The sequence below is a fragment of the Chondrus crispus genome, genomic scaffold, assembly GCF_000350225.1.
Source record: "Chondrus crispus Stackhouse genomic scaffold, scaffold_246, whole genome shotgun sequence".
Classification (NCBI taxonomy): Eukaryota; Rhodophyta; class Florideophyceae; order Gigartinales; family Gigartinaceae; genus Chondrus; species Chondrus crispus.
In genome coordinates this window covers 28,447-52,485 of record NW_005179132.1, presented here as the reverse complement: position 1 = coordinate 52,485, position 24,039 = coordinate 28,447, and the positions used below count along the sequence as shown (strand labels likewise).

At 48.4% G+C, this 24,039-nt stretch overlaps 7 protein-coding genes; 5 read left to right on the top strand and 2 right to left on the bottom strand.

Annotated features, from left to right (window-relative positions):
* The first annotated feature begins 2,023 nt into the window (after positions 1-2,023).
* Positions 2,024-4,054, top strand: CHC_T00010162001 (Splicing factor 3A subunit 1, SF3-A). The gene has a single exon (XM_005716267.1). It carries the CDS (start codon positions 2,024-2,026, stop codon positions 4,052-4,054), a length of 2,031 nt encoding a protein of 676 aa, XP_005716324.1.
* A 531-nt stretch (positions 4,055-4,585) lies between these two features.
* CHC_T00004749001 (hypothetical protein) lies at positions 4,586-6,604 on the top strand. The gene has a single exon (XM_005716266.1). The coding sequence runs from the start codon at positions 4,586-4,588 to the stop codon at positions 6,602-6,604; it is 2,019 nt and encodes a 672-aa protein (XP_005716323.1).
* A 4,642-nt stretch (positions 6,605-11,246) lies between these two features.
* Positions 11,247-12,914, bottom strand: CHC_T00004748001 (hypothetical protein). Its single transcript, XM_005716265.1, has 3 exons — positions 12,850-12,914; positions 11,665-12,725; positions 11,247-11,461 (listed from the first exon to the last, which is right to left on the bottom strand). The coding sequence occupies exons 1-3, from the start codon at positions 12,912-12,914 to the stop codon at positions 11,247-11,249; spliced, it is 1,341 nt and encodes a 446-aa protein (XP_005716322.1).
* Positions 12,915-17,573: 4,659 nt separating this feature from the next.
* On the top strand, positions 17,574-18,596 carry CHC_T00004747001 (hypothetical protein). Its single transcript, XM_005716264.1, has one exon. It carries the CDS (start codon positions 17,574-17,576, stop codon positions 18,594-18,596), a length of 1,023 nt encoding a protein of 340 aa, XP_005716321.1.
* A 1,783-nt stretch (positions 18,597-20,379) lies between these two features.
* Positions 20,380-20,838, bottom strand: CHC_T00004746001 (hypothetical protein). Its single transcript, XM_005716263.1, has one exon. The coding sequence runs from the start codon at positions 20,836-20,838 to the stop codon at positions 20,380-20,382; it is 459 nt and encodes a 152-aa protein (XP_005716320.1).
* Positions 20,839-20,956: 118 nt separating this feature from the next.
* Positions 20,957-22,213, top strand: CHC_T00004745001 (hypothetical protein). XM_005716262.1 is given in 2 exon segments: positions 20,957-21,634; positions 21,635-22,213. The coding sequence occupies 1 exon segment, from the start codon at positions 20,957-20,959 to the stop codon at positions 21,632-21,634; it is 678 nt and encodes a 225-aa protein (XP_005716319.1). The 3' UTR covers positions 21,635-22,213.
* CHC_T00004744001 (hypothetical protein) lies at positions 22,213-22,807 on the top strand. XM_005716261.1 is given in 4 exon segments: positions 22,213-22,257; positions 22,456-22,557; positions 22,646-22,717; positions 22,718-22,807. 3 exon segments carry the CDS (start codon positions 22,213-22,215, stop codon positions 22,715-22,717), a joined length of 219 nt encoding a protein of 72 aa, XP_005716318.1. The 3' UTR covers positions 22,718-22,807.
* The last annotated feature ends 1,232 nt before the right edge of the window (positions 22,808-24,039 follow it).

Genomic DNA, 24,039 nt, shown 5'->3' with positions numbered 1-24,039 from the left:
GCCCTAAGGTTACAGTCTCTATTCTCCGTTTGGCTCATTTACGTCCTGTGTATTGTGATCGGATGTTACGCGGCCCAACTGGATTCAGTAAGCCACCAAAAACCGGGCAGTCAGGGCTCCTATTCAATGAATTCGAAAGACGTCATTAAAACACGTTTCATCCTCAAACTTCTAGGACACTGCATTCCCCTCATTCCACACTTTCCTATCATATCCTCACGTCCCCGATCACATACATCCAATTCTTTCATCCCCGGTCAGACATTGGTGCAGAAAAGATAACGCGTATCGCCAAGACCTTGTGGAAACACTGAATTCGAATTTTCCTAGTATAGGTCCTCTGCGACCACATCTGTCCCTCCCGGCGATCTTCTGTGCCCAGCGTGAAAGTTCTCTGTCATAAGTGTTGGGCCTCATCACTGTTACCCAGGCTCCCTGTTGTCTCGCCCGAGGGCACTCCTTTTGCAACACCGCATAAAAGTGTCCATACCCTGCGCCCGTTTTGTGAGAAACAATCGCAAAATATGATCTTCAGGCTTTGCTGCATCTCTTATCGGAGCTCTGAGACTTCAACCGCAAGCACTCATGAAGCCCAGAACCTTGATTTTGTTGCTATGCCTAAGTCGACTGTCGTGAAGAACGCGTTTGAAAATCATCAGCTTCGTGCCTAAATAGATTCATAGCCTCCAACAAAATTCTATGTATCGAACAACTAGGTTGAAGTTTACTCAAGTCACCTAGAAATCTAGACGCCGACAACGAGCGCGGGAGAGTTCAGGTCCACTGGAGCATGATGCAGAAGGAGGATGCCATTATGAAAGCTTGCCAGAAGTGTGTGTCGCCAGAGCCGGATGTCTAACTTATTAGCTTTTTTGTTCAGTCATGTCCTGTTTCTAACTAATGTTAGGGACAGGCGGTTAGCTTGTTAATGAATGCTCTTCGAGAATCGTGTCAGTTGTTCTTTCAACGCGCCATTAATTTTGGGTTTCTACTGCAACTGTACTGTAATACATCGGATACAGTATATCTTGAGTCTATGAAACGGGAATGGAGCTCGATATTGTGAAGACACTGAAGCATGAGTTGAAGAAAAACGGACAAGCGTCGTGAAGTGGGCACGGAGAGGGACGAGCGCGTTGTGTGGAGTGGACTTGAATTCTGGAGGTAAAGTATAGTATGAAAGAAGATGACTGCCGCTTCTGTCTTCCCTCGTCTTACATCGACGAGACTAGATAAGACAGCGAAATCGTTCACGGAATTCGAATCCTTCCACAAAGGGAAATGGTTTAAAGACACTGTGCAGTACTGTCTTGAGAGTTTCTCTCCAGTCTGGCGCCTTCGCATGCCCCGTTAAACCCTTGCGGGGCCAGTCACCAAGACATTCCCTCGCACACTACTGTATGATACGGGCGGGGTGATGAGTCGCAGCGAGAATTAGAGAAGAAACGGCGTATTGAAGGCGATGAGTCTTCAAGACTACGATTCCAATGATCACCGATACCCCTCTCCCCCGAGGAGCCGGGGCCCACCGGCGCTTTCCAGAGTCGGCGACGGGGTGCCGTAGTGGTGGTGTCTCCTTTGGCAGTGCTCTTGGTTTGGAAGGACCTGCAGAGACCAACCGTCTCGAGTGAAATGATGCGCAATTACCCTTTTTTTCGAAAATTTTAGAGTTTGCTTTTCAAGATACCACGTCAACCAGCGGCTCGTCTAACAGGCGACGTTTCACGCCGTTCCTCGCCGCTCTCGCCTCACCGAGCAGTGCACACCTCCTCGCTTCTGCCTATCTTTCTTTCATGTTCTTGAATGAACTATCTATGGAAATACGCCACGTTCCCATGTTTTGTTTTCCAGCAGGTAAGCGAACTACACTCTGAAAAATCCCAACTGCTCGGTCAATACGTGCTCACTATCCAAATTGCACTGTCCCAGTTTCGACGTCGACCTTGCTTTCCTCCGGCGAATTCATGTTCTGTCAAATAGTCCAACCTAGCGTCTCCATTACGAAATTCATCTGTTCGCTACGATGGCGAGTACTGTCGAACCGGATGAACGCGTTGGAATCATTGTCCCCCCTCCCGAAGTAAAGGGGATTCTGGAAACGACGGCAACCTACGTAGGTAAGAAACCTGCGTTAGAGGCTCGCGTCTTGCAGAAGCATAACCAAGACCCACGGTTCTCATTTCTCAAAGTCTCTGATCCCTACTACGCCTACTACTGCAGCAAGGTCGCCGAAGCTCGTGCAGCCGCGACTGGACAACCAGCACCTGTTCAGAGTATTTCAAGTGAGGCTGAGAAAGGAAAGGAAATAATCACAGAAGGGCAACCCCTATCATCGAAGGATCAAATTCACGCGAAGGATGGACAGGTGCCGTCTGCTTCGCAGGCCACGGCGGACGACGAACCGGTTAGAGGGAGCAAGGACGCCGCTGATGAAAAGATGACGACAAGCGCAACTGCAAAAGTTTCGTTTCTGAAATCAATACGAGCTAAAGAAGAAGCAGCACGTCAAGAGCCGCGCGAACCACCACCAGAAGACCTCTTTACCCTGATAAGCATGGCACCTCAACCCCATGCTCTGGGTCTCGAAGTCATGAAACTTGCTGCACAATTTGTTGCGAAGAATGGGCGAGAATTTCTTACCGCGCTGAGGTCAAAAGAGTCCCGAAACAGCTTATTCGATTTCTTGAGACCCATGCACCCCCACTTCATTGTGTTTCAGCGCCTCGTCGACGCATATAGAGCTATTATGACTGAGGGCAATGCTTCAAATTTTTTACCAAAAGGCCATAACGTACGCGAATGTGAAAAGGCCATAATGCAGGACGTCTGGTATATGCATGATTGGGAATGTCTACGTGCCGAGCGCGAACACGACGCTGCCATGGATGAGTCCGAAAAGGTTAAGGCTGCTCAAATTGATTGGTATGACTTTGTTGTTTTAGAGACGGTGGATATCGACGATGACGAGACCAACCTACCAGCACCTGTGGCAGATGCTAAACAACTCCCCAAAATTCTTGCTGCTACCAGGAAGCTAGAACTAGAAAGAGAAAAGAACCGAGGCGATGTAGATATGGATATCGATACTGATGAAACGCCTAACGGGAGTGTTCTTTCTCAGACAACAGAGAAGCACGGGATGGTTGTAACGGTTGAGGCCGACACGGCTCTCTCTTGGGATCGCATTCGCAAGGAGCCGACTGCTATTCCTGTCAAACAAGTGAATGACGTGAGGGTTGGAAGCATCGCTGACGAACCGACTGTTGTTTTGCCATCAGGGCAACGCGTTCCATTGTCGCAGGCAGAAGCATCAATGCGAGCGGAACTACTCAATCCTTCATACAAAGACGAGCGAGCGCGGGCAGCGGCAAAGAATAGAAAGCAAAATTTGGCAAGAGGGGAGGAGATGGCTAGACATTTAGCTCGATGGGAGCAACAACGGACAGAGGGTGGTGTCTACAATCGGGGAGATCTACAGGAAGCGCTGGCAACACAGCCAAAGTCGTCAGCAGCCGAAGCTGATGTAAGACTAAAGAAAGCGGAACGACTAGGGCCTAAGCTGCCTGGGATGGAGATTGAAGAGCTTTCTCCGCCGGCGAAAAGACGGCGTGTAGAGGCAGCCAAGGAGGCGCTGGAAAAGGCAGCCAAAAAGAAGGCAGCCGAAACTGCAGCCGCAGAGGAGGAAGCAGCAGTGGCGGAGGCAGCAGGCATCGCTACAGAGGAAAAGCTACCTGGTTTGATGACAGCGGATGAATGGCTTCAGAAGCAAGGGCAGCATGCGCAAGTGCGAATAAAAATGCCTAGTCACTCCAACAAGGAATGGAAACTGCAAGGTCAGGAAATGGAGCTCAAGGCACCATTGAAGAAAATGGTGAGTAATTTGAAGAAGGTGATTGAGAAATGGACAAAGCTACCCGCGAAGAAGCAGAAGCTTCACATGGAAGGTGCCGGATTTCTCAAAGATAAGATGACACTCGCGTTCTACAACGTTAGTAACGAAACGACGATCACTTTAGAAGTGAAAGAACGAGGGGGAAGAAAGCGAAACCATTGAAGGCACATACATAGTGTGACGTAAGGATTATTCCAGCGAGGCTGGCTGGCGTCGAAATGATGTGTTTCACCTTAGCGAGTAACTGAAAAAGAGTAGGCGTCATAGTCTGTAAATCATCGTCGAAATGTGTCTCTGTGTATCAAACCGTCCACGGGTGGGATGTCATGTCTCCAGCGTAGGATGGCAAGCACAAGTTGCCATGATAGTGGGAGGAGTCCACCACAAGGATGGAGGGGGGGGTAGCGATGCTATATCAGAAGCAGCGAAAACGGGCACAATTTGGGGCATGAATGCTGACGTGGATATCCAGAGAGCTATTTTCTGTTTGTGCAAACACTGCAAAGCAGTGGAACGCATCACAGGACGCCGTGGGCCAATCATGAGAAGAGTCACCTATCACTTCCATTGGCGTAGTCAGGTTGTAGTTGAAGTCCCAAGATAGGTACTCTGCCGACAGCACGTATCCTTGCTCTCATCCTCCCATCTCACCGCCACTCCCCCTCCGCGGCTTCCCTCCAGGGTCGAGTACAGATGATCCGCGCCTGTACCTGTTTCTACGCAAATCGCATCCCTACCCGGCACACAACACGCTTTAAAGCCCTCGTCTCCAAGTCAAACCGACCCTCCTTTTCAGATTATAATGCTTCAGTAACATCCCTCGACTTTCAAATCCATCTTCCCAGATACTCTCGTGCAAAGCTTCTTGCTTCCGGCGGAATGTATCCCATCTCGACGTCCAACGCAGAGCCCTTTAGCAGGTTTTTCGCTCGCTATTTTGAACACCATCACCCTGCCATAGCCACTCATCTTCGCACCGACCGTGCCGCCTTTGCCGCTGCTGTTTTTCTGTATCGCTTTGACCGTCGCATATCTCCAGAATTTACCAAACAGAGTCTCGACTCTATCGCTCGTGCTATCTCCGAATGTTCGGGCAAGTCGCTCCCGGAATCGAGGAGGCTCTTCGCTGCCGCCGCCAAGAACGCTTCACGGGAATACTTCAGCCATGGATGGGATGATATCAACCCATTCATCCAGGCCAACACTCCGGTCTTATTGGATCTACAAAGGCAAAGCACAAAGCTTAATGCGTTGAGCAAAAGAATCCATGACGCACCTGAGCCAGCCCCAGAAGTGGACCCCGTCGCCCTACGAGCCCTTGCAGACATACATCAACTCGTCCTTGTCTTGGTCTACGCTGATTATTGTTCCACTTGCACAGCTTTGCGTCCTGTTTTTGAGAAAGCCGCACATCTCTCACAAGGCCCTGCGCTTTTTGTCAAGCTCAACGGCCCTCTTTCACCTCAATTCAAACTCTATTACGATGTATCTACCTACCCCACAATTTTGCGATTCGAAGGTCCCGACAACGTCTCTGTTGTCTCTCAGGGGTCTTCTCCAATTGACGTGGACGACCTCGTCGCGCATGCCGAAGACAACCATCCTGGCGAACTCACAATTGACCCAGACTTGATGTCTTCAACTGATTATGGAGATGCACAGTCGGACGACGAAGACAATCCTCGCCGATGGGTCAAAGCACTTAAACGTCAAGGCATTGACGAGATTGATGAGTTGAACAGTGTCCGTAGCACTATCCTCCGTTCGAAATTAGATCATTCTCCTGACGAATGTCAAAATGCGAGCTGCAAGCTTGAGCGATCACGATCACGATCACGATCACACGATACTGCACAGGGTGATGCGCCTCCTGTTTGCGTTCTACTTGGAGGTGGTATGGGGGCAGGGAAGACCACAGCTTTAGGCCTGATTAGAAATACGCCTTTTTGGAAAGAACATGGAGATGACGTTGTCGTTGTTGAGGCTGATGCGTTTAAGATGAGTGATCCCTTGTTTCATGTATTGAGAAGTATCACCCCCAAAGCTGCACGCATTGTGCACCACGATTCAGTCACGGCCGCCGAAGAACTTTTTTTGCAAGCAGTGAACAGTCGAAGGGACGTCGTTTTTGATGGCACAATGAGTTGGGGCGAGTATGCCCAGCAAACTGTGAAGATGCTGACAGATACTGATTATTTATACAAACGCGGGCCTGGATATCGAAAAGAGTCGGATGGAAAGATCACGGAAGTATACTGGGTGCGATCCGCGAAGCGCATGAAACCCGCACCTGCGTATCGAGTTGAACTCGTCGGCGTCACAGCAGATGCCGAGACATCTGTGATGCGGGGGATTGTTCGTCGTATTACAGATGGGAGGGGGGTGGCTGTACCGGATCAGCTGCACTCTCACGCTCTCTTTTCGAAAAATTTTGAGAGCTACATCGAAATCATGGACGCTATTTACCTCTTTGACACAACAATGAGCTCAGACGTGTGGAGTTCGAAGCCGAGTTACGAACAGCAACTGGTGGCGATAAAACCCGGGCTTCTCTTCCAGTCCCCGTCCTCGGATTTTGTGAAGGGCAAAGCCTTGGAGGGCTTTGCTGTGCGGATTACCGAGGCATACGAGCAATTTTTGAGGAAGAAATTGATTAACCCAATGGCGTCAGGCGCCGCGAACCTCTACGTCAAGGTTCCAATAACTCCTTGATACAAGCCGAAATTGATTCACTTCTCCCCATATTATTATCTGAAGTCACTGGAGGCGCACGTAAAATGTATATGCAATGTAAACAACACACATGCTTTGTTATTAGTATGCGCATCGGCTCTAACATCTGCTTACGCCGAAGCATTCAAAGAGAGGGAGAGGGGCTCCGTGCGTTGTTAAGATGCTGGGCGATATTTTTATCCCTTCACGAATCTCATCATTGCACTCGCTTCAGTCGTCGTATGGGATAGCTGATATCTGAATTCGCTCCACTCTGTGCGCCATCCCGCGATACAAATGAAGTGGAATAGAAATATGGAGCTGTGGGGGGTAATGGATATATCTCCTGTGGATGCACTCTCAATATGCCGTCCAAGTATGCCCATGCAAGACCCGTATGGATCTCAGGGTCGGTAGAAGCAATGCGGCTTGTTCACACCAAGCCGCATTGTTTTCAGCAGTCCATTTGCTGCTACTGGTATCTACTACTATAGTTCAAAATTCGCCATATACAAAATCGACGTGTACTGCAGATACACGAACGTGGGGCCTTCCTCACATCTATGTCTAACTTGCAAACTTGTAAATATGCGATACAAACAACAAACCCTTTTTTGTACGATTTTGACAGTTTGAGGCTCTACATGGCCCTGCTAATTCCACTTCATGGAATGCGGGTATAACAGTCACACTCCTTCAACATCGACCCTTAGCTTTACAACCTATATTGTTTGTCAGGATTAAGAAATTGGGTATTTGTGTCCCGCGAAAATAGCACATAGCCTTAGTCAGAATAATGTTTAGGCCCTCATGCAAACGCCTTATCATAATTCACACACGAACGGGTGCAGTACTATGATGATGTCTTGCCGACGACAGCAGTTGTGTGTCTGGCGAATGGAGCATACGAGTTTTCACATTTTGAGACCTTTCCTTTTAAGGAAAGCCCTACGACAGAACGGAAACAGGCTTGCTGTGTGGTCCTAGGAACTGAAACATCTCGTCAGACAAGTGTCTATTGGACCGTTGTCCCTATATGAGGACACTATTCGACCCATTTTATTCTTGACTTGCGCTTCCTCGACAAAAAAGAAAAAGATACCCCCGCCATTGTATTTGACTTCTGACTTGGGGGCAGAAAGAACTTTGTGAGAATTGCATGTTCTTCCTGGTCGCTTTTAGCTATGTCTGGAAAAGAAGCCTTTGTAAACTACCTTCAAACCGCATGCAAAATAACTTGAAATTCAAAAACGCCAGTTTAAAAAAGCAACTTGGTACTCAATCTGCATTACATTCTTTATCTTTCTGCGTATTCAAAGCTGCTATTCCAGTGTTCTGCAGGGTGTTATTGCCGAATACAAATGCGTTAAGGAAATAGTGCCCAAGATATATATTTTAAATGTTCAATTTAATTTATAGTTTTTGCAAAGAAAGGAGCTGTGATCATATAAGGACATCGCCATCCTCATATGAGAACAAGCAAGCCCCGATCAGATAGACACTGGAGAGAAGCAAGATGTGTGACAGAGTTCAGTTCGAGATCTTTGTGTGGGCAGATGAAGAGTTGAATATGTGCCTCTCAAACAAAGAACCAAAGTAGCGGATGGAAGACATGCTCTTATATGGAAATTCTTCTTATTGCGTGGGGTCCATATGACCAGAATTGATCATGCGAACACCTTAGTTTTTGAGATGGTTAGCGACCTGTGAATATCCAATGATTTAGGGTATTCAGTCACGTTCATGAGTGGCTCTCACTCAGATGTATTCATAGTGTCAGAGCATTTAATCATCTCGTCATGAATGCCGGCAGTGCCCGTGTTCTTTTATTCCCTCACTTAATGGTAAAAAGTCAATCCCTGCTCGCTTTACGTAGCTTTTGCTTACGTGCGTTTCGTTTCTAGCGCCAACCGAACAATTTATTTGGGACAATCACCTTCACGAAAGGACCGTCACAATTCGTGGCCTGAAACCATAGAAATGAATCGGTCTACTTGTATTCTGAAAGATCGCCTTCGTAACTTTCGAAACAGTTTCAAATCGCGGACTGGGATTTAACTGCGAATTTTATGGAAATTGCGAGTCGCGTTAGGCTGCTTTCCGAAAACATGCGTTCAAGTTGTACCTTTCTGTGGAAATGTAACCCCTATTGACTAAGTTTGAGAATAGGTAATCAGAAAATGATTTCTTCATTTCATGTCAACCACTGATGAGCTGCTCACAAGTAGCGGCAAGAGATAAAATCTTATCATACAGCGAAAGGATCCACATTCTTGGACAGTAACGGACTGATGGTGATTCGCACCTCGCGTTTCTTAACTTCTCCAGATGGTAGAAAAGTGGTTCCGAGGGTGCCAGTCCGCAGTCCGTCGACAAATCAGTCTTCCACCGTTCTGATTAACAACTTCTTCAAAAAATGTCCTATATAGCCATTTACTTTTTTGCGGGAAAACATATCTTCCAAACTCATCACCCCATGAGTCTTCTTGGGGTTGAGAATAAAACGAGGGCGAAGCTTTGATCATCCATAGCAATTCAGCTCTCAAGTTCCCAGAAGAGAGGTGGATATTAGTTGAGATGAGGCCGATTTGCTTTCTAAGATGTGTGCTTATCGTCTTGCTTTCGATGCTTTGCAGTGTGGGGTACACATGTACCTCAGTTGAATCTATGGTCGAGGGGCAATTCCGACGCCATTACATGCTCACCCGGCGAGGAGCGCCAGGGAACATGGCTAGTGCCTACTTCAGAGAGTACTTTTTTCATTTGGTTGGTTTTGTCCGCCGCCATGCTCCCAAAAAAGATCGTTTGGGCAGCGTTTGCTTGGACTATCAACAACAAAAAGAATTTGAGCGGGTATACGACCAGGAAGCAATTGACAAAATGATTAAGTGGATGTATTCATTGGACCCGGCGTTGTTCTTTCTTCCCATGTCAATGTATAGCGATGAGGATCTTCATCCTTTCAGCCCTGAATCATCTCGCAGCATTTCCTCTCACTGGAAAGCAGTTAACAATCTTCTTCAAAAGCCCGCCTCAGATGTGCACAGTGGCATGGAGTTGAGGATTCCCGGTGGCGTGAAATTCTTTTTTGACCCTGCCCTTAACGAAGCCTGCGAGAACTTAAAGCGAATCGATGATGGGATATCGAAAACGGTAGATGCCGTTAAACTGTCTCACGAAGTTGTTGCAATTGTTATACGACTGAAACTGCTCGGAGTCCCAGACAAGCATTCATTGCAAATACTGAAACATCATGCGGCATTCACATTTAATAACATCCGCTGCACTCGAAGGAACACAATCGGACTCAAAGTGACAGGCGTGTACATGCCGTGGTATGAGGAAGCCTTCAAAAAGTTAACAGCACACTACGATATTTCCGCTGTCCCTGAAATATCGATTCATGTGATCGAGAATCGGTTTAATCGTTCTATCACAGTTTTGGATCATTTCAAAGGTTGGGGACAAATGCAGCTAATTCATTTTAATGAAGAGTCCATGGCAATCCGTAAAACTCATCTTTCAGATATTTTGTTTAATTCCAAGGTGCTGGAAGGGTTCCGGGAAAATATTCGGAAGACAACAGACAAACGGGACAATATGCGACATAGCCTCCGTACCGGAAGAATGAGAGTTTCTAACCTTCACCCAATTTCAAGGCCACAAAGTTGCAAGTCTGGATATTTCTATTATAGTAACACAGCAAGTTGCTGCCCACAAATATGCAATAGCATTCACACATTGAAGACCGTTAGCCCAAAACTCACAACACCATCTTGCTGTAGTGATTCTGCCAACGGGTCTTTATTTTTTGCATCTCGGTTTAAGGGAGTGTCAGAGGTTCTCCTACAACGATACGGATATTCGCCACCTGAAGCCATAGATGTCATGAATAATTACTAATGTTTGGGACCCCAAAAGCTCTGAGATTTGTAAAGGACAAAGGCAGGAAAAGTCGATTTTCTTATCGCTGTTTCGTGCTGAGTTGCATTAGGACCGATTAGACATTACAGATACCTATGCTTGCTTTTATAATATCAAAAATTGGAAAAGTATACTTTGCAGGAGTCCTGTTAGTGCACAGATGTTTCGCGTTCTTCTCAGACCTACAGTTTTAAACTTATTATAGATCGATACCCAAAAAGGGACTTAACTTCGTTGTGGTGTTCTTCCTATTAATTCTCCTCAGACCTTCTCCATTAAGCTTTACGACTTTATTTGGGACCAATGTGCCACTCCGTCCAAATGAAATTGCTTCAAAGTGCAGTTCACTCTTATTGGTCTTTATTTAATTAACGGCAGCTTTGAGGATATGCATCACAGTATTTGCAGCAACCGAATGGTGACCACTGCACTCAACTATGGTGCACAATACTGCAGGCCTGAACTTTGAGGGAGCGGTATTGCTGTCCACACCTGCTCAAGTGCAACCGCAAGTCACTTTTTTCCTTTTGATATCAAGGTTCCTCGTTGAACGTAATTTACTTTGAACTTGCGGGAAGTAACGAAGTTTCGCACCACTGAGAGATGGGTTTGATTCTTTTAAAAAAGCGTGTGTTGCTCCAGGGACAGCTTTTTTTATTATTTCTCTGCTGGAAAAATAATCTTGAATTTTGTCCCACAGGTGCCAGCACCGACGCAATTACGGGGTAAATGTCTTGCAGCTCTTTGACGGAGCTGCACGGTGACGATGAACGTTTTCGCATCTTTTGCGCCCCACCATTTCGGCCAGAGTGCGGAAAAGTGGACAGTGCTTTACCAGTTGGAATGGTAACCGTACAGCGAATGCCTCGACATGATGAACCCCGTGGCAATTATGCATATCCACGGTTTTGGTTCGTTCTTGTGAAGCAAACTCTGTAGCAGCTTGCAAAATGTTTCATTTCAGTACGTCATGATTTCGCCCTCGTGAAAAGACATACTGTATGGTAGGAATATGACGGACAAAATTAACGGCTTGCCTTCTTGCCCCTATCGCCCCTTCTCTGAGGCGACGACGAACATAGCAATGGAGATGAAGACACATCCCCCAACCTCCATCCAATCTGTGGGTATCTCACCTAGGACGAGTGCGGCTATGAGAAAGTTCACGGGAATATCAGAGGATCGCAGCAGGGCTGCTCTCGCGGCGGTGGTGAGCTGGATGCCGCGATTAAAGCAAGACGCGCCTGCAAAAGCAAACAAGCCGATGGCAAGCAAAGGGGCGATGTGTTCGTGTGGGATATTAGCCAGTTGAACGGGTAGAAACTCTGAGTGCTGCACGGCGTACAAAATTATGGGGGCAATCATAGTGCCGATGCTGATCGCAAAGACAATGGTTATGAAATGGACGTTTCCGTCGAGCTTGCGCACAGTAACAATGGAGGCGCCCGTGCAGAAGGCTGCGGCGAGGCCAAGAATGATAGGGAGCGCAGTATAGGGCTGGGAAGAAGACGGGAGGAAAGCGGGGAGCCCCACAAGGAGGGCACCGAGAAAGGTGAGGAAGAAGGCGAATGGTTGGCGTGGCGAGAGCGGCTCTGGAGAGAGGAAGTGGGCGAAAAGCGGTGAGGTGGAGAACAGGGCAACGGCGAGAGATGTCGGGAGGCGGGAGAGGGTGGCGTATTTGCAGAGGATGGAGAGGGAGCCCAGAAGGGCGCGCAGGGCGAGTTTGAGGAGGGAGGTGCGGGTGAGGGTGGAGAGAAGGGAACGAGTGTAGAGGGTGATGAGGAGCAGGGAGGAGATACAGAATTGGAGAAGGGCGCGGGAAAAGGTGATGAGGGGGACGGAGAGACGGTGATTGAGGACAGCGCTTCGAACGGAGACACTCATGGCGGCGAAGAAGACAGAGGAGGAGAGGATGAGGGCGGTCGGGAGGAGAGCGGAAGGGGAGAAGGGCAGTGTGTGGTGTTTTTTGAGAGGCTTGAGGGGGCTGTCGGCAGAGGAAGGCGGGGATGAGAGCGCGTCCTCTTCGACGAGGAGACCCTCTTCGACGAAAAGATGCTCTTCGACGAAAAGATGCTCTTCGGGGACAGGATAGAATTCGGAACACATCTGGTGTGTGTCGTAGTGAGGGATGAGGTCATAAAGTGTTGGGGCAGGGGACTGTGGTTGATAAAGACGAGCGGCGGAAAAGTAGTGCATTCTTTAAAAGCCCTGCATGCTTTACCTCGATTCAGTAATATTTGAGGTATGGATAAGGTGCCGGGGCGAGAGAAAGAGGTATTTCACGTTTGCAAATTTGCAAACAAGCGCGTACTACTGTACACGTATGATGGAGGTGGTTCAGAAGTACGCGCAGAAATATCCCAGTCACTTCGGTAACTGCGAACATCATACCACCTCCATCACACCTCTGCGTCGTCGGGGGTTTCATTGGTCGGTATGCAAGCGCATGTACAATCCCGTGCTTGACGGCAAAGACTGCGACTTGACCATACATACATAATGGATGCACCCAGTGGGTGCATCCAGAAAATAGCACTCTAACACTTTACCATTGTATGATAGTATCGGCACAATTGCAGGACTTTGATTTAACAAAAAGGAGTGAGAAGCATAATTTAGCTTGCTGCACAAAATTTTGCAGCGTTATATGTCTTCGAATCTTACGTGGTGCAGAGGCTTCTTCACATTTGAAAGTGTGTATCCATCTCGTGCCTTCACAATAATATACCTAAGTTGCAGAAAAAAAATCAGCCAATGACCGCTGGAGACTGTACAGCACTGGAAATACTCGTGCTCTTCTTCACGAATAATTCCCAAGAATGCGAACATGTCAGCTTGGACGCGGAGAGACATACCGTATGCCGCACACAAGTACAAATGTGTATGCGCCGCACACAAGTCCATAGTATGTACTTGTGTGCGGCGCATACACAGCGCATACACAGCGCATACACATATGTACTGTACTACTGTACATACTGAACGGCACTGTACCCTTGGTGCAGAAAATTCTTTGAATATATAATATGTCGTGTCCCAGAAAACGAGTGACATGTACAGCACATACAGTAGTTCGTCACTGTGGTTCCGTGAACTCCGATGCCCCTCGATCCCCGAGGGAGCGGGTGGCCGTCGGATACTTTATTGCGTCGCGACTACGGTATGCCCTATTGGCTATGTCTTATTACTGTGGTGTGCTGTACTGTCGTCTGGATGTAACCACAGTCACCCCGTCGGCCCATACTGTACCCTTGGGTACTACAGTACCAGCCATGTTTGTTTATCGATGCAGCTTTTCTCACAGCCCCTCAACTCTGCTTTCGTGGTTGCCATCGATGTAATCGCCTCGCTCCTCGCATTGCCTTTCCTCCGCTGTCGAACCCCAGAGAGTACAGTAAAGTTACTTCTGCTTGGTGTATATCCGACTGGGGCCGGCCCTTGCGTGAGAACAGCCTTTTTTCGCTAAAAAAATACATGGAAGCGCAAAGTTAGAGAGTCATTCTGGAGAACATTTCCTTAGCTGACCTGTCTTTGTCAATAACATCTCGCAGAACACTGGGATAGCAGTTGTGAGTGCCCTAATAGACGTAGAGCGTAATACAGATTCAATACCCAATCGCCTTTATTAACTGGCGTTTTCGATTTCGAAGCTATTTTAATGCAGTAGCTTCTTTTCCAGACATTTGTAAAAACGATCAGGAACAACATCAAGTTTTCACTAATTTCTTCCCTTTCACATGGTAGAAGTCAAGTACGGTGGTGGGAGAGGGTACCTTTCTCCTTCTTGTCGAAGCGCATGTCATGAAAGAAAAAAAAAAAAAAAACATGAGCTACTGTACGGTGTGCGAGGGCCTTCATTTGCCTCCAAGGACACCAGCCCTTAATGGCAAAACACATGAATTATTTCCCATTTTTGCGGGAACAGTTTCGCGATTTCTTTGATATATTTGCGCTCGGCAATACCGTAGCACCTTGAACAACAACGGGGAGCAGTCCTTTTTCTTTGCAAGGCGAGAGCTCATTACAACTTAAATTGTGAATTGTTTCTGCAAACTGTGTCTGCTGTTTCGAAGGCATCAAAGAAGCAAGGCTCTGAGTATGCTCGAAAGCGTTTCTTTTCGAAACGCGACTGGGACGGACGGCCAGTTTTCAAGGGCATGTGATCTACCACAGCGCATAACTAAGTCGCGGTAGAGAAGATGTCTTTCCTACTCTTATCGAGCATGTGCAAGCCCAGAAAAAGACGGTTAGCAAGTGACCTTATGTGAGGCCATCGCCGGTCAGACTCTTGGTAACGGACTGCATATTCTCATTCCAATCCTGATAGGCCTTGAAAAAGGCACGCTTTGCATGCCGTGTGGCTTTGCATGCCGTGTGGCTTTGCATGCCGTGTGGCTTTGCATGCCGTGTGGCTTTGCATGCCGTGTGTCTACCGCCGCAGCGCCAACACCGATGTACTCATGGCGGTGCCATAAAGTACATGAGGAAAAGCTACTGCCACTTCACAAAGGGATTCCGGTTGCTACAGAGTAAAGTCTCGATATCGTGAACCGAAATGTGGCGCTTCCGAGCAGCCCATTGAGTTCGCCTTACCGAGGCAGTTCACGGCGGCGGAACTGCTCGTGTACACGTGTACCCGTTTTACGGGTACAGTATGATTTGGACCACACCGGTGGAGACGCTCTTAGAGCGTCTTCACCAATGCCGATGATACGGTCACAGGAACACAAACTCACTTTCCTTGACTCTGTCCATCGACGGGCAACGTCGACGGGCAACGTCGACGGGCGCAATTCCATATCTGGACCACTTCACATTGTGATCCAGCCTTCCTTTTCTTTTAATTCTGCCACATCCAGAGTCTATATCAGAAGAGTCAGCTCTCGGTCAAGCCATTGATCTTGGATTAGGGGATTTTGGGGCATTTACTGGCATTGAGCAAGATCAATTTAACGGTGATTCAGATAGTGAGGACGATCGCTCTACTGTGCCAGCGAAAGACCGGACATGACGCAAACCGTCGCTTGCTCGGTATCGCGGAACATTAGAAGCTCTATCTAACGAACTCAGTTGTATTATGACGGACGCGAATCTAGTTCAATCGGGGCTGCCTTCGAGCATCAAGTCACTTCTGTATGAGGAACAAAGCCGCCGCGTAAGGAGGCTTCAGGGTTCGAATCTGAGGCAAAATCGTATGGATGGCTTCTGTAGTCGTTCATGGTTCGTTTCTAGTGCGCATTTCGGCCTCGATAAAGTGAACTCTGGGGTTTTCATGTTTTTGTATGTTCGTGGTATCGCGTAGTTCATTCTATAGAGTCTAGTTCACGTTAGAAATACGAAAACGTCGATTCTGGGCCAAAAAGCGGGGTGGCGCCTCCCTCATAGTCCTTCGGTTCACTGTACCGAGACAGTTCATCATATCAGGTACGCAGCTTATCGAGACTTTACTCTGTACCGCGGTGCAATGCGGCTCTTCGCGACTCCCCTGCACATACAAGTATGCGGGCGTCTGCATATGTCTGCTGTGTACAGCTCATGACGTAAATTACACTAAATCTAATGACCTTCCCGGCAACTCTGACCACTAATGAGGTCCAGAACCTTCATACAAATGTCTGAATTTTGGCATGTTGAAAATGTGCGTTATTCAAGATTTGTACTACTCAGAAGTGCACTAATGGGCGATCACCTCTCTGAACGCCTTGTTTCCCACGTACATTATAACAAGTTTGGGCCAAAATGTTGGGTTGGAATGGACGCCATTCCAGTACATATTATGTGTAATATACATAATATTATTATACTGGAAGACTCCGGAAATCGCAAATCGCAAGTTGATTCGTCCTTTTTTGCGATTGAAGCATGCCCAACACGGCGTTTTGTGCGTGTCAAACGCACGATTGCTTGCGAGGCACCACCCCTTGGGAGCATCACCAGAGCATGTACGGTAAAGGTGCTTTACATGTACGGTACAAGTACATGTTCTGGTGATGCCCCCAAGGGGTGGTCCATCGCCATTTCGACAGGCACTGTACCGTAAATTTACATGATGTACCTTTCGATATGGCGATGGTTGAGGTATGAGAGGGGAAGGATACAGTTACTACGTGTAGCGATATTGGACTACATTTATAGATGGCACTCCGGTGCATTATTTCAACTTTAGGTCGGCGGCGACGGCCGCTCTGTGACCTCGCGCCCTCCGCGATCTACAAGGGTGAGCGCGGTCTCATAGCCCGAGTAAACTTTTTACCTTCTCAAACTCTCTTTGTTTGTCTCGCGACTAGAGATCGACAGTACCAATTCACAAATCTGACAGCATATCAACGCAGTCACTCCGATTCCAGAATCGAATTTCCCTCTAGGGGGTTCAGGTTGTCCAGATCGCATCCGAGAAACTCTACTGCACTGAGAGCCGCAGACCACTCTACACCGAGCAGCGATCTTTCCGCCTCCATCTCAACGCCCCCTCGCTTTGCCTCCACCTTTGTGCCCCTCGTGTGTCCCCTAAATCTCGGCGTTGTCGCCGCAGTCCCTTTTTCCCCGCACGAAATCGCTATGACTGATGAACTTCAAGGCCTCACATGTTAGCCGCAAAGTAGTCTGCCACTGTATCAATCTGTTTGTTTGTTTTTCGCAGGCATGTCGGAAATCTTCGTATCAAAAGTAATAATATTGCACGTGTCCTATCTCTCTGCTGTATTCCGTAGACCTCCACTATTGCACTGTAGCTGCGAAGCATTTCCAACCTCATAGAGCGGTGTTCTTGGACAAAACAGGCAACCCGAGTCCCACCTCACTACAAACGCTGTACAGCCCGTTTCTGAACATCTCTTCCAACTTACTCTTACTGGTCGTTCCAAACACTTACCACTCCCGGCTACGATCATCACGAGACAGGCGGCCCTCAGTTCTTCTACTTCACACGGACGGGACCAGTGCGCCTACAGATTTCAATGACGACCCACGCTGACCTTCTTCACCGAATTTCTCCCGACGACATTTTCCTCAGCGCATCAACTGTACCACTCTGCTGCCGCGCAACATGAGTCCACCTTCAACTCTACCCTTGCCGCTCGTCTCTTCCCCCAATCCACCCGATTCAAAAGCAACGTGGGAGACCACTCCCCTTCTCCCGCCCGTCGAAGACCCCGAACCGTCCTCGGAACTAACTGGATACATCCTCATGGCATTATCCACCCTGGGCTACTCAGGCATGTCCTTCTTCACCCATGTCGGTGAGAGCAAGTACGGATTCTCTCCAGTTTCCAGCATTTTCATTCGCTCAGTGTTACACACCTTTCTCACTGTCCTCTACTTGCTCTGTCTCGTTGACATTCCCCAAATGTTTGCTCGGTTCACACGTCGCCAACTCTTCCTATTGCTTGCCCGAGGCGTCATCGGCACAATCGGCATGCTCTGTGTCTATATCAGTCTTTCAAAGCTTCCCGTCGGCGACGCAATAAGTATCTTCTTTTGCTACCCCGTTATCACTATGCTTCTGTCCGGCGTTTTCCTTGGCGAAACCATCACTCGTATGGATGGTCTTACCGCCCTTATCAGCTTCACGGGTATTATTCTCATAGCACGCCCGGGCTTCAATGACCCTGAAAGCCTCATCTCTCACACCGACCGTTTTATCGGCTCTTTCACCGCTGTTGCCGGCGCCTTTTCTGCTTCCATCGCATACGTCATCGTTCGTGGACTCGGAAAGAGTATCCACTACGTAACCTCTGTTTTGTCTCTCTCATCACTTTGTCTCCTCGCTTCCGTCCTACTGGGAGGGAGTATCGGACCTGCGGGGATGCAAGAGAATAAAAAGGGCGTAATGTGCATCACCCTTGCTGCGTTTTTCGCTTTTGCTGGGCAGATGTGCTTGAACAAAGGTCTGCAACATTGTAGAGCAGGGCGTGGTGCTCTCATTCGAAATGTCGACGTCCCCGTCCTGTACATCCTCGGACTACTATTTCTTGGAGAGAAGATCACATGGTTCAGCCTGCTTGGTACTTGCTGCGTCCTCACTGCCACCGCCGTTATTGGTCTCAGGGCGATTCGCGCTGCCCGTTAGACCAAGCCCACATGGCCGACAACACCTTTGGGTGAATGCACTACAAGTATTTATCCTCTTCATTCATCGAAGGGCAGCTTGTTTTGTAACACCCCAGTTTTGATTTCGTGAAAAGCGCCAAGACGACCCACTGCGTCTCAATATTTCTGTACTGAGCAAGAGGATGTAAACGTCTCTAGCTCTCATTCGTTCTCGTTCCTTTTTTACAAGCCGCACACCCTGTGTTTTGCTGAAACGAAGTATAGCAATACGCGTGGAAACATCAACGCAGCCTTTTGCGACAGGCCTTATCTGGAGTTTTCCGCTGACCACAACTCATCATGGTTGTCTCAAGTCTGAACAATGTAGATCAAGTGGTCTGTGATAGAAGGCGGAAAAGGCTTGAAGCGGGAAACGAAGCTCATATTGTACAGTGGGACGCGATGACTAATATTGAAAACTGTTGTACGATGACCGGTATGCGGTGTTGTCGTGATTTCGTTGAATGTGTACCAGGCAAGGCCACATGCATCGATCTTATCGATGCGATGAAATCCCCCACTCCATGAAACTACAGCCACACCGACCACTCCGGGCCGCACGCATAGATATCCTCCTTGACAAGTAAAGCTCGCTCATTGAAATCCTGGCCACCGTTATCACAGTGAACATGTCATAGATACTTCAGAGCGAAAAATAGCTGGAAAGGTGTTGGGCAAGGCTTCAACAATGTAGTGGGTGATGACGTGCGCTAAACAGACTTGAGTTGGATCACATGGCATCTTAATCAAGCTGTATCCAAAGCGTGTTCTGATCGCGCATCTGTGCAGCCGCACACTGCAGTTGCGGAACAATGCCATGGACTGCCAACACTCCGCCCTCCTTCTCAAAAAATTGTGCGATCAACGCCTAAATTGCTAGCAAATGGGATACTGTTGATGGTGCCCACAGTACAGTTAATGAATCCCAACATTCATGATGGCTCTCACCAAGTGCATTGCATTGGTCCACGTCGAGGATCATGAAGTTTTCAGAGGCAGTCTCTTGCCGTGGCATCTTCGTCATCAAAGAGCGGTTGATACCTACCGTACACTGTCTTCTGCCGCGACGAGAAAGACCCACGAAATGTTAAACCGTTGGGCAGAGACCCGTCCTCTCTGGAGAGGTTGAGAATTTCTCCCTTGACAAATCATATAGATCAGACCAAGAGTCTTATCCCTTTCGGCAACCTCGCGCCATGCGAATAGCTAATTGCTCGAGCCAATCTCTCTCCCTCTTGTCAAAACCACTTCCCTGGGCTGTTGCGAATGCTACTACCTCTTTCTCGCTCGGTACCAGATACACAGCCCATGTACCCTTCGACAAAAAAGGCAGAGTAATGTCAGGTGGAAGGACCGATGTGTCATCGATGTAAACGGCACGCTTCTCCTGTGCCACTCGAGCGACTGCTGCACCTGCTTCCGAAGCCCCTTCTGCGAGCCCAGAAGCATATATTGTCTTGCCGTCGCGACAAATTGCAAAAGCAGTTGCACTGGTCAAGTCTGCGCAAACTGCTTGCCCCCATGAAACCTCCTCACCAACGTCGTCGATTCCCCCGCTCTTGGCCTTAACGGATGATTCTGTTGTAGTGATGGCTGCCCTGAGGGAAGAAACCCCTTGTTGTTTCCCTGCTGGTGCCATCTCCTCACGTTCAGTTGAAATATCAACCAATGCCGTGACGAGGATACCAATAGATGCAGTCAAAGCAAAGCCCTCTGACACCCACAAGCTTCGTGGAATAGCGTTTACGGAAATGGACAAATGATTAAGTGCGAGAAGAGTCACTGCTAGCGCGAAAACAGCGACACGCAGACGAGGGCCTCGAAGTCCGGGAATGTAGAATCCACCTCCTTTCTGAATTGCCTTTGACGGATTTTTGTAGAAGGTTGGTTTGACCTTCGGTGGGGGACCAGATGATAAACGAATTGTTCGGATTCGTCGTGCGGAAAGAGGGTGGCGTTGAGATAGATTGCGAAAATGAACGGTTGATGTGCGTACAAAGGAAAGCGTAGACTTCATGGTGGAAGCAGAGATGTGTGAAAAATGAAGTGCCTGTTCTCTCGGTAAAGTATTGACTTGAAGATAATGGATAATGCTGTACCACCCCCGGAAACAGGGTAGAGGAATATCGATAGTGACGTTCACTCGCGAAGTTTGATGCTCTCCAACTTAACTCGCATACATGCAGACGCGAAGATATGCAGCTGATTGAGGTAGCACGCATGAGCTCAGGAGAACGGTTGAAATTTGCTAAATTTATTCGTTTCAAGATATTTCCGAAGAAAACGACTCCTCTCTCCTTGGGAACCAGCCCCACATCAAACCGAAGAGACTATGCAACCATGGCTTTTGTGACAACCACATCCTTCTCACGAGTACGGCCCAAAGACAAGTTGACAATGTGTGCCCGCCGGTCACCGAAGCGAGCTCCTCGATGGACAAGTATGGCCCGTTCGCATCCGTATGGAAACGGTGGCCTCCCGGACGAACCAGACTATACCGGCTGGGACAGGGAGGCCCTAATGAAGGAAATAGCCGAGGCTGAGGCCAACTTTGTACCGGCGGATCCAGATGGGATGAAGAAGTGGGTCTTAGTGATGGCAGCGGACATCATCCAATGGAACAACAACTTGTTCAAAGCGTCCAAGGAGCAAGGCTTCGAGTGGGACCTTAGCGGTATAAATGTCGTAGCCATCCACGAGAACATCGCTCGTAAATGCATCGAGCCAGATACGACTGACTTGTGGATTTTGTTGATGGGAGAAGATGGGGTGCTCTCTTTTGGTATTCACGACAAGGACCAGTCGGTGGACGAGGGCGATGAGGTGCTCCTGACATTTACAATGAAGGACGAAGCGCTGCGCTTTGCGGATCAACTGATTGCAGAAGGGATGGATCCCAAGCTTCGGCTAGTACCGATCCCGGCATTGAAAGAGTTCTGCAGGAAAGACGGGATGATACTCGGCTTGGTGCCGGCGAAGACATTAGTAACTCCTGGCCAGTTTGACAGAGCATTTTAGTTGGTAGCTACTGAGCCTGATTTTTCTCCTGCAGCACCTTGGTGGTGTCTTGCAGGGAGGAGTGGATGCGTTGAAGAGCGCTTGAAGCCGGCTCGCCGTGTTCCCGAATCATATTGGTGGCGTCACGGATATCGAGCACAGCCTCGGAGAGAGCGCCGCGGCGTTGGGCAGTGGTGTTCGCTATTCCGGCCAGAGCAGGGACCGCCCGGGATTGCGCGTGGGACGTAAGATAGTGCAGACCGACGGAGGGCTCGTGGGCGAGCCGGACGAAGTACTGCGGGACGGTTTGCGACAGCCGGGTCGCGGTTGGTTGCGGTGGGGCCCCCGAGGTGCGAGGAGGAGGTATGCGAGTATGCGGAGTTGTCATGATGATACGGTAGACGAAGCAACGTGTTGTAGAGCTTTCAGAAGGTATAGAAAAGCGACTGTTGCCGAGGCTACCCTCCGAAATCGAAGTCTGTTTGATCCACTGTACTTTTTTTAGTTCAAGTGCTTCTCGGCACCTGTGTGTACACGTGTTACACGGATTAGTGTGCCACGCTTGCTTTCATTACTATACTTTCATTACTACTGCTTTCATGACCTTGCTCTGCCAGCGGAAACCTTCAGCAAGCGTAACATCGGTGCGGTGAGCGTCACACTCACTATTTTGTGGCAAAATGCACAAAATATTTCGCCACTTGAGAGTGGCGGGTTGGACATCATCTCTTTCGCACTTAAGCCCTTGGCAATGACATCTTGAATTGCACCGGGATGTCAGTTTAAACAAATTGAAAGACGAAGAATTCAATGATGCTTAAAGAACGACCTGATTTTTAGAGCTATACACTTGGTTCGGAAGATATCAAAGAAGCATATCTTCACACGTCCTCAACAGCGCTTCTTCGCCAGACTTTTCCACGAATAATTGGGAGGGACGGCCAGTTTTCACCGAGATGTAATCAGCCGCCATGCAGCACTCCGTCCCAGTCGCAGGGATTGCATCGTGCAACCTCTGAGACTGGGACGGAGTGTAACTTGCACCTACTCCGCTCGAGTAAGTGCAAGTCCAGAAAGAGGAGGATGACAAGTGACCTCATCTGAGGTCATTTGTCACCGACACACTAGAGTTGTACGCATGTCACACCATTATATGGCGAGTAGCACGGAGACTAAATTGCACTTTCAACTCCTCTTGCATTGACATACCAGCCCACATGGGCGCTGTTGTACATCACTTTCCTGAGCAACATGTAAGCAAGCTCTTGAACCTTGTTTGAAGTGAGCAACCAATATGTGGTATCATACAAAGAACTTAGTTGTCGTGTACGGGAAGTGCAATAGACCCGCTTGTCAGTTTGGAGTCATGAACAAATTCTTGACCTGCTGCTTCTGTCCGTCGGGTCACTACTGTTCAGTACTGACAGTACCTCAGAATTGCTCCAAGCTATGGTCAGAACACTTCTGGCATCAAGTAGGACACTCATCTTCAAAATCCGGTATCTGTATAAATAGCCCAGTTTTCCAAGTGACGCTCTGGACCATCAAGGATATAAAAATGTTTGGTTCGATGCGTAACCCTCCCAGTACCATTGGCGTCTCCTCCCTGTAACGACGCACTTAGTTGGCAAAATTAAATTCACAGAACGCAACGGTGCTTTCCGCCCGGTCACTTTCAAGCTCTCCATCTCCCATGAATCTCGTATTTCCAACTCAGAAAGCTCTGGGCAACCGGATAGATTGACAGACACAAGATTTTCGTATCCAATGAGCTTCAGCGTGGATATTCTGGACCCGTTCATGTCAAGTTTCCGTAGGCTGGGAAGCTGGCATCCAACTGAGTCAAACCCAAATATTGTAGAGAGAGACTCGGGACTCAATTTGTTCACACCAAAGAGATTTAATTCCTCCATGTTGTCAAATCGAAGAGTCTCAGAAACGTCGGACATTTGCCAGTCCGAAAGCACCCCGCATCCGGAAAGGTTCAGCTTGCGCAAACCATTCGCAAATACATCAGCTCTACCGGAGATCCTAATCTTTCCCAACTTCGGACACTGCGATAAGTTTAACTCCGACACACCCTTTCTTCCGTCTGGGATATCAATCAGACATTCGTTGAGGTTGTTGCAGTTAGTGGCAGTCAGCTTTTCCATAACGTTGACTCGAGTAGACTTCCAGTGCAACCGACGAAGGTCATTGCATTTTGTAATTGTAAAAACAGCTGGCTTCACATGTTGCAGAACCTGGGAAACCCCTTCTCTCCGCACGTTTGGGCACCGCGCCAAAATGATAGATTGCAGGCCTTTACATATCCGTTTATCAATAGACGGGTAAGATGACGCGAATCCTTTCAAAAGCGCCTCGTCAATAGATGTATGATTCTCCAAACGTAGCCTCTGTAAATTCGGGCATTGCTGCAATATCGT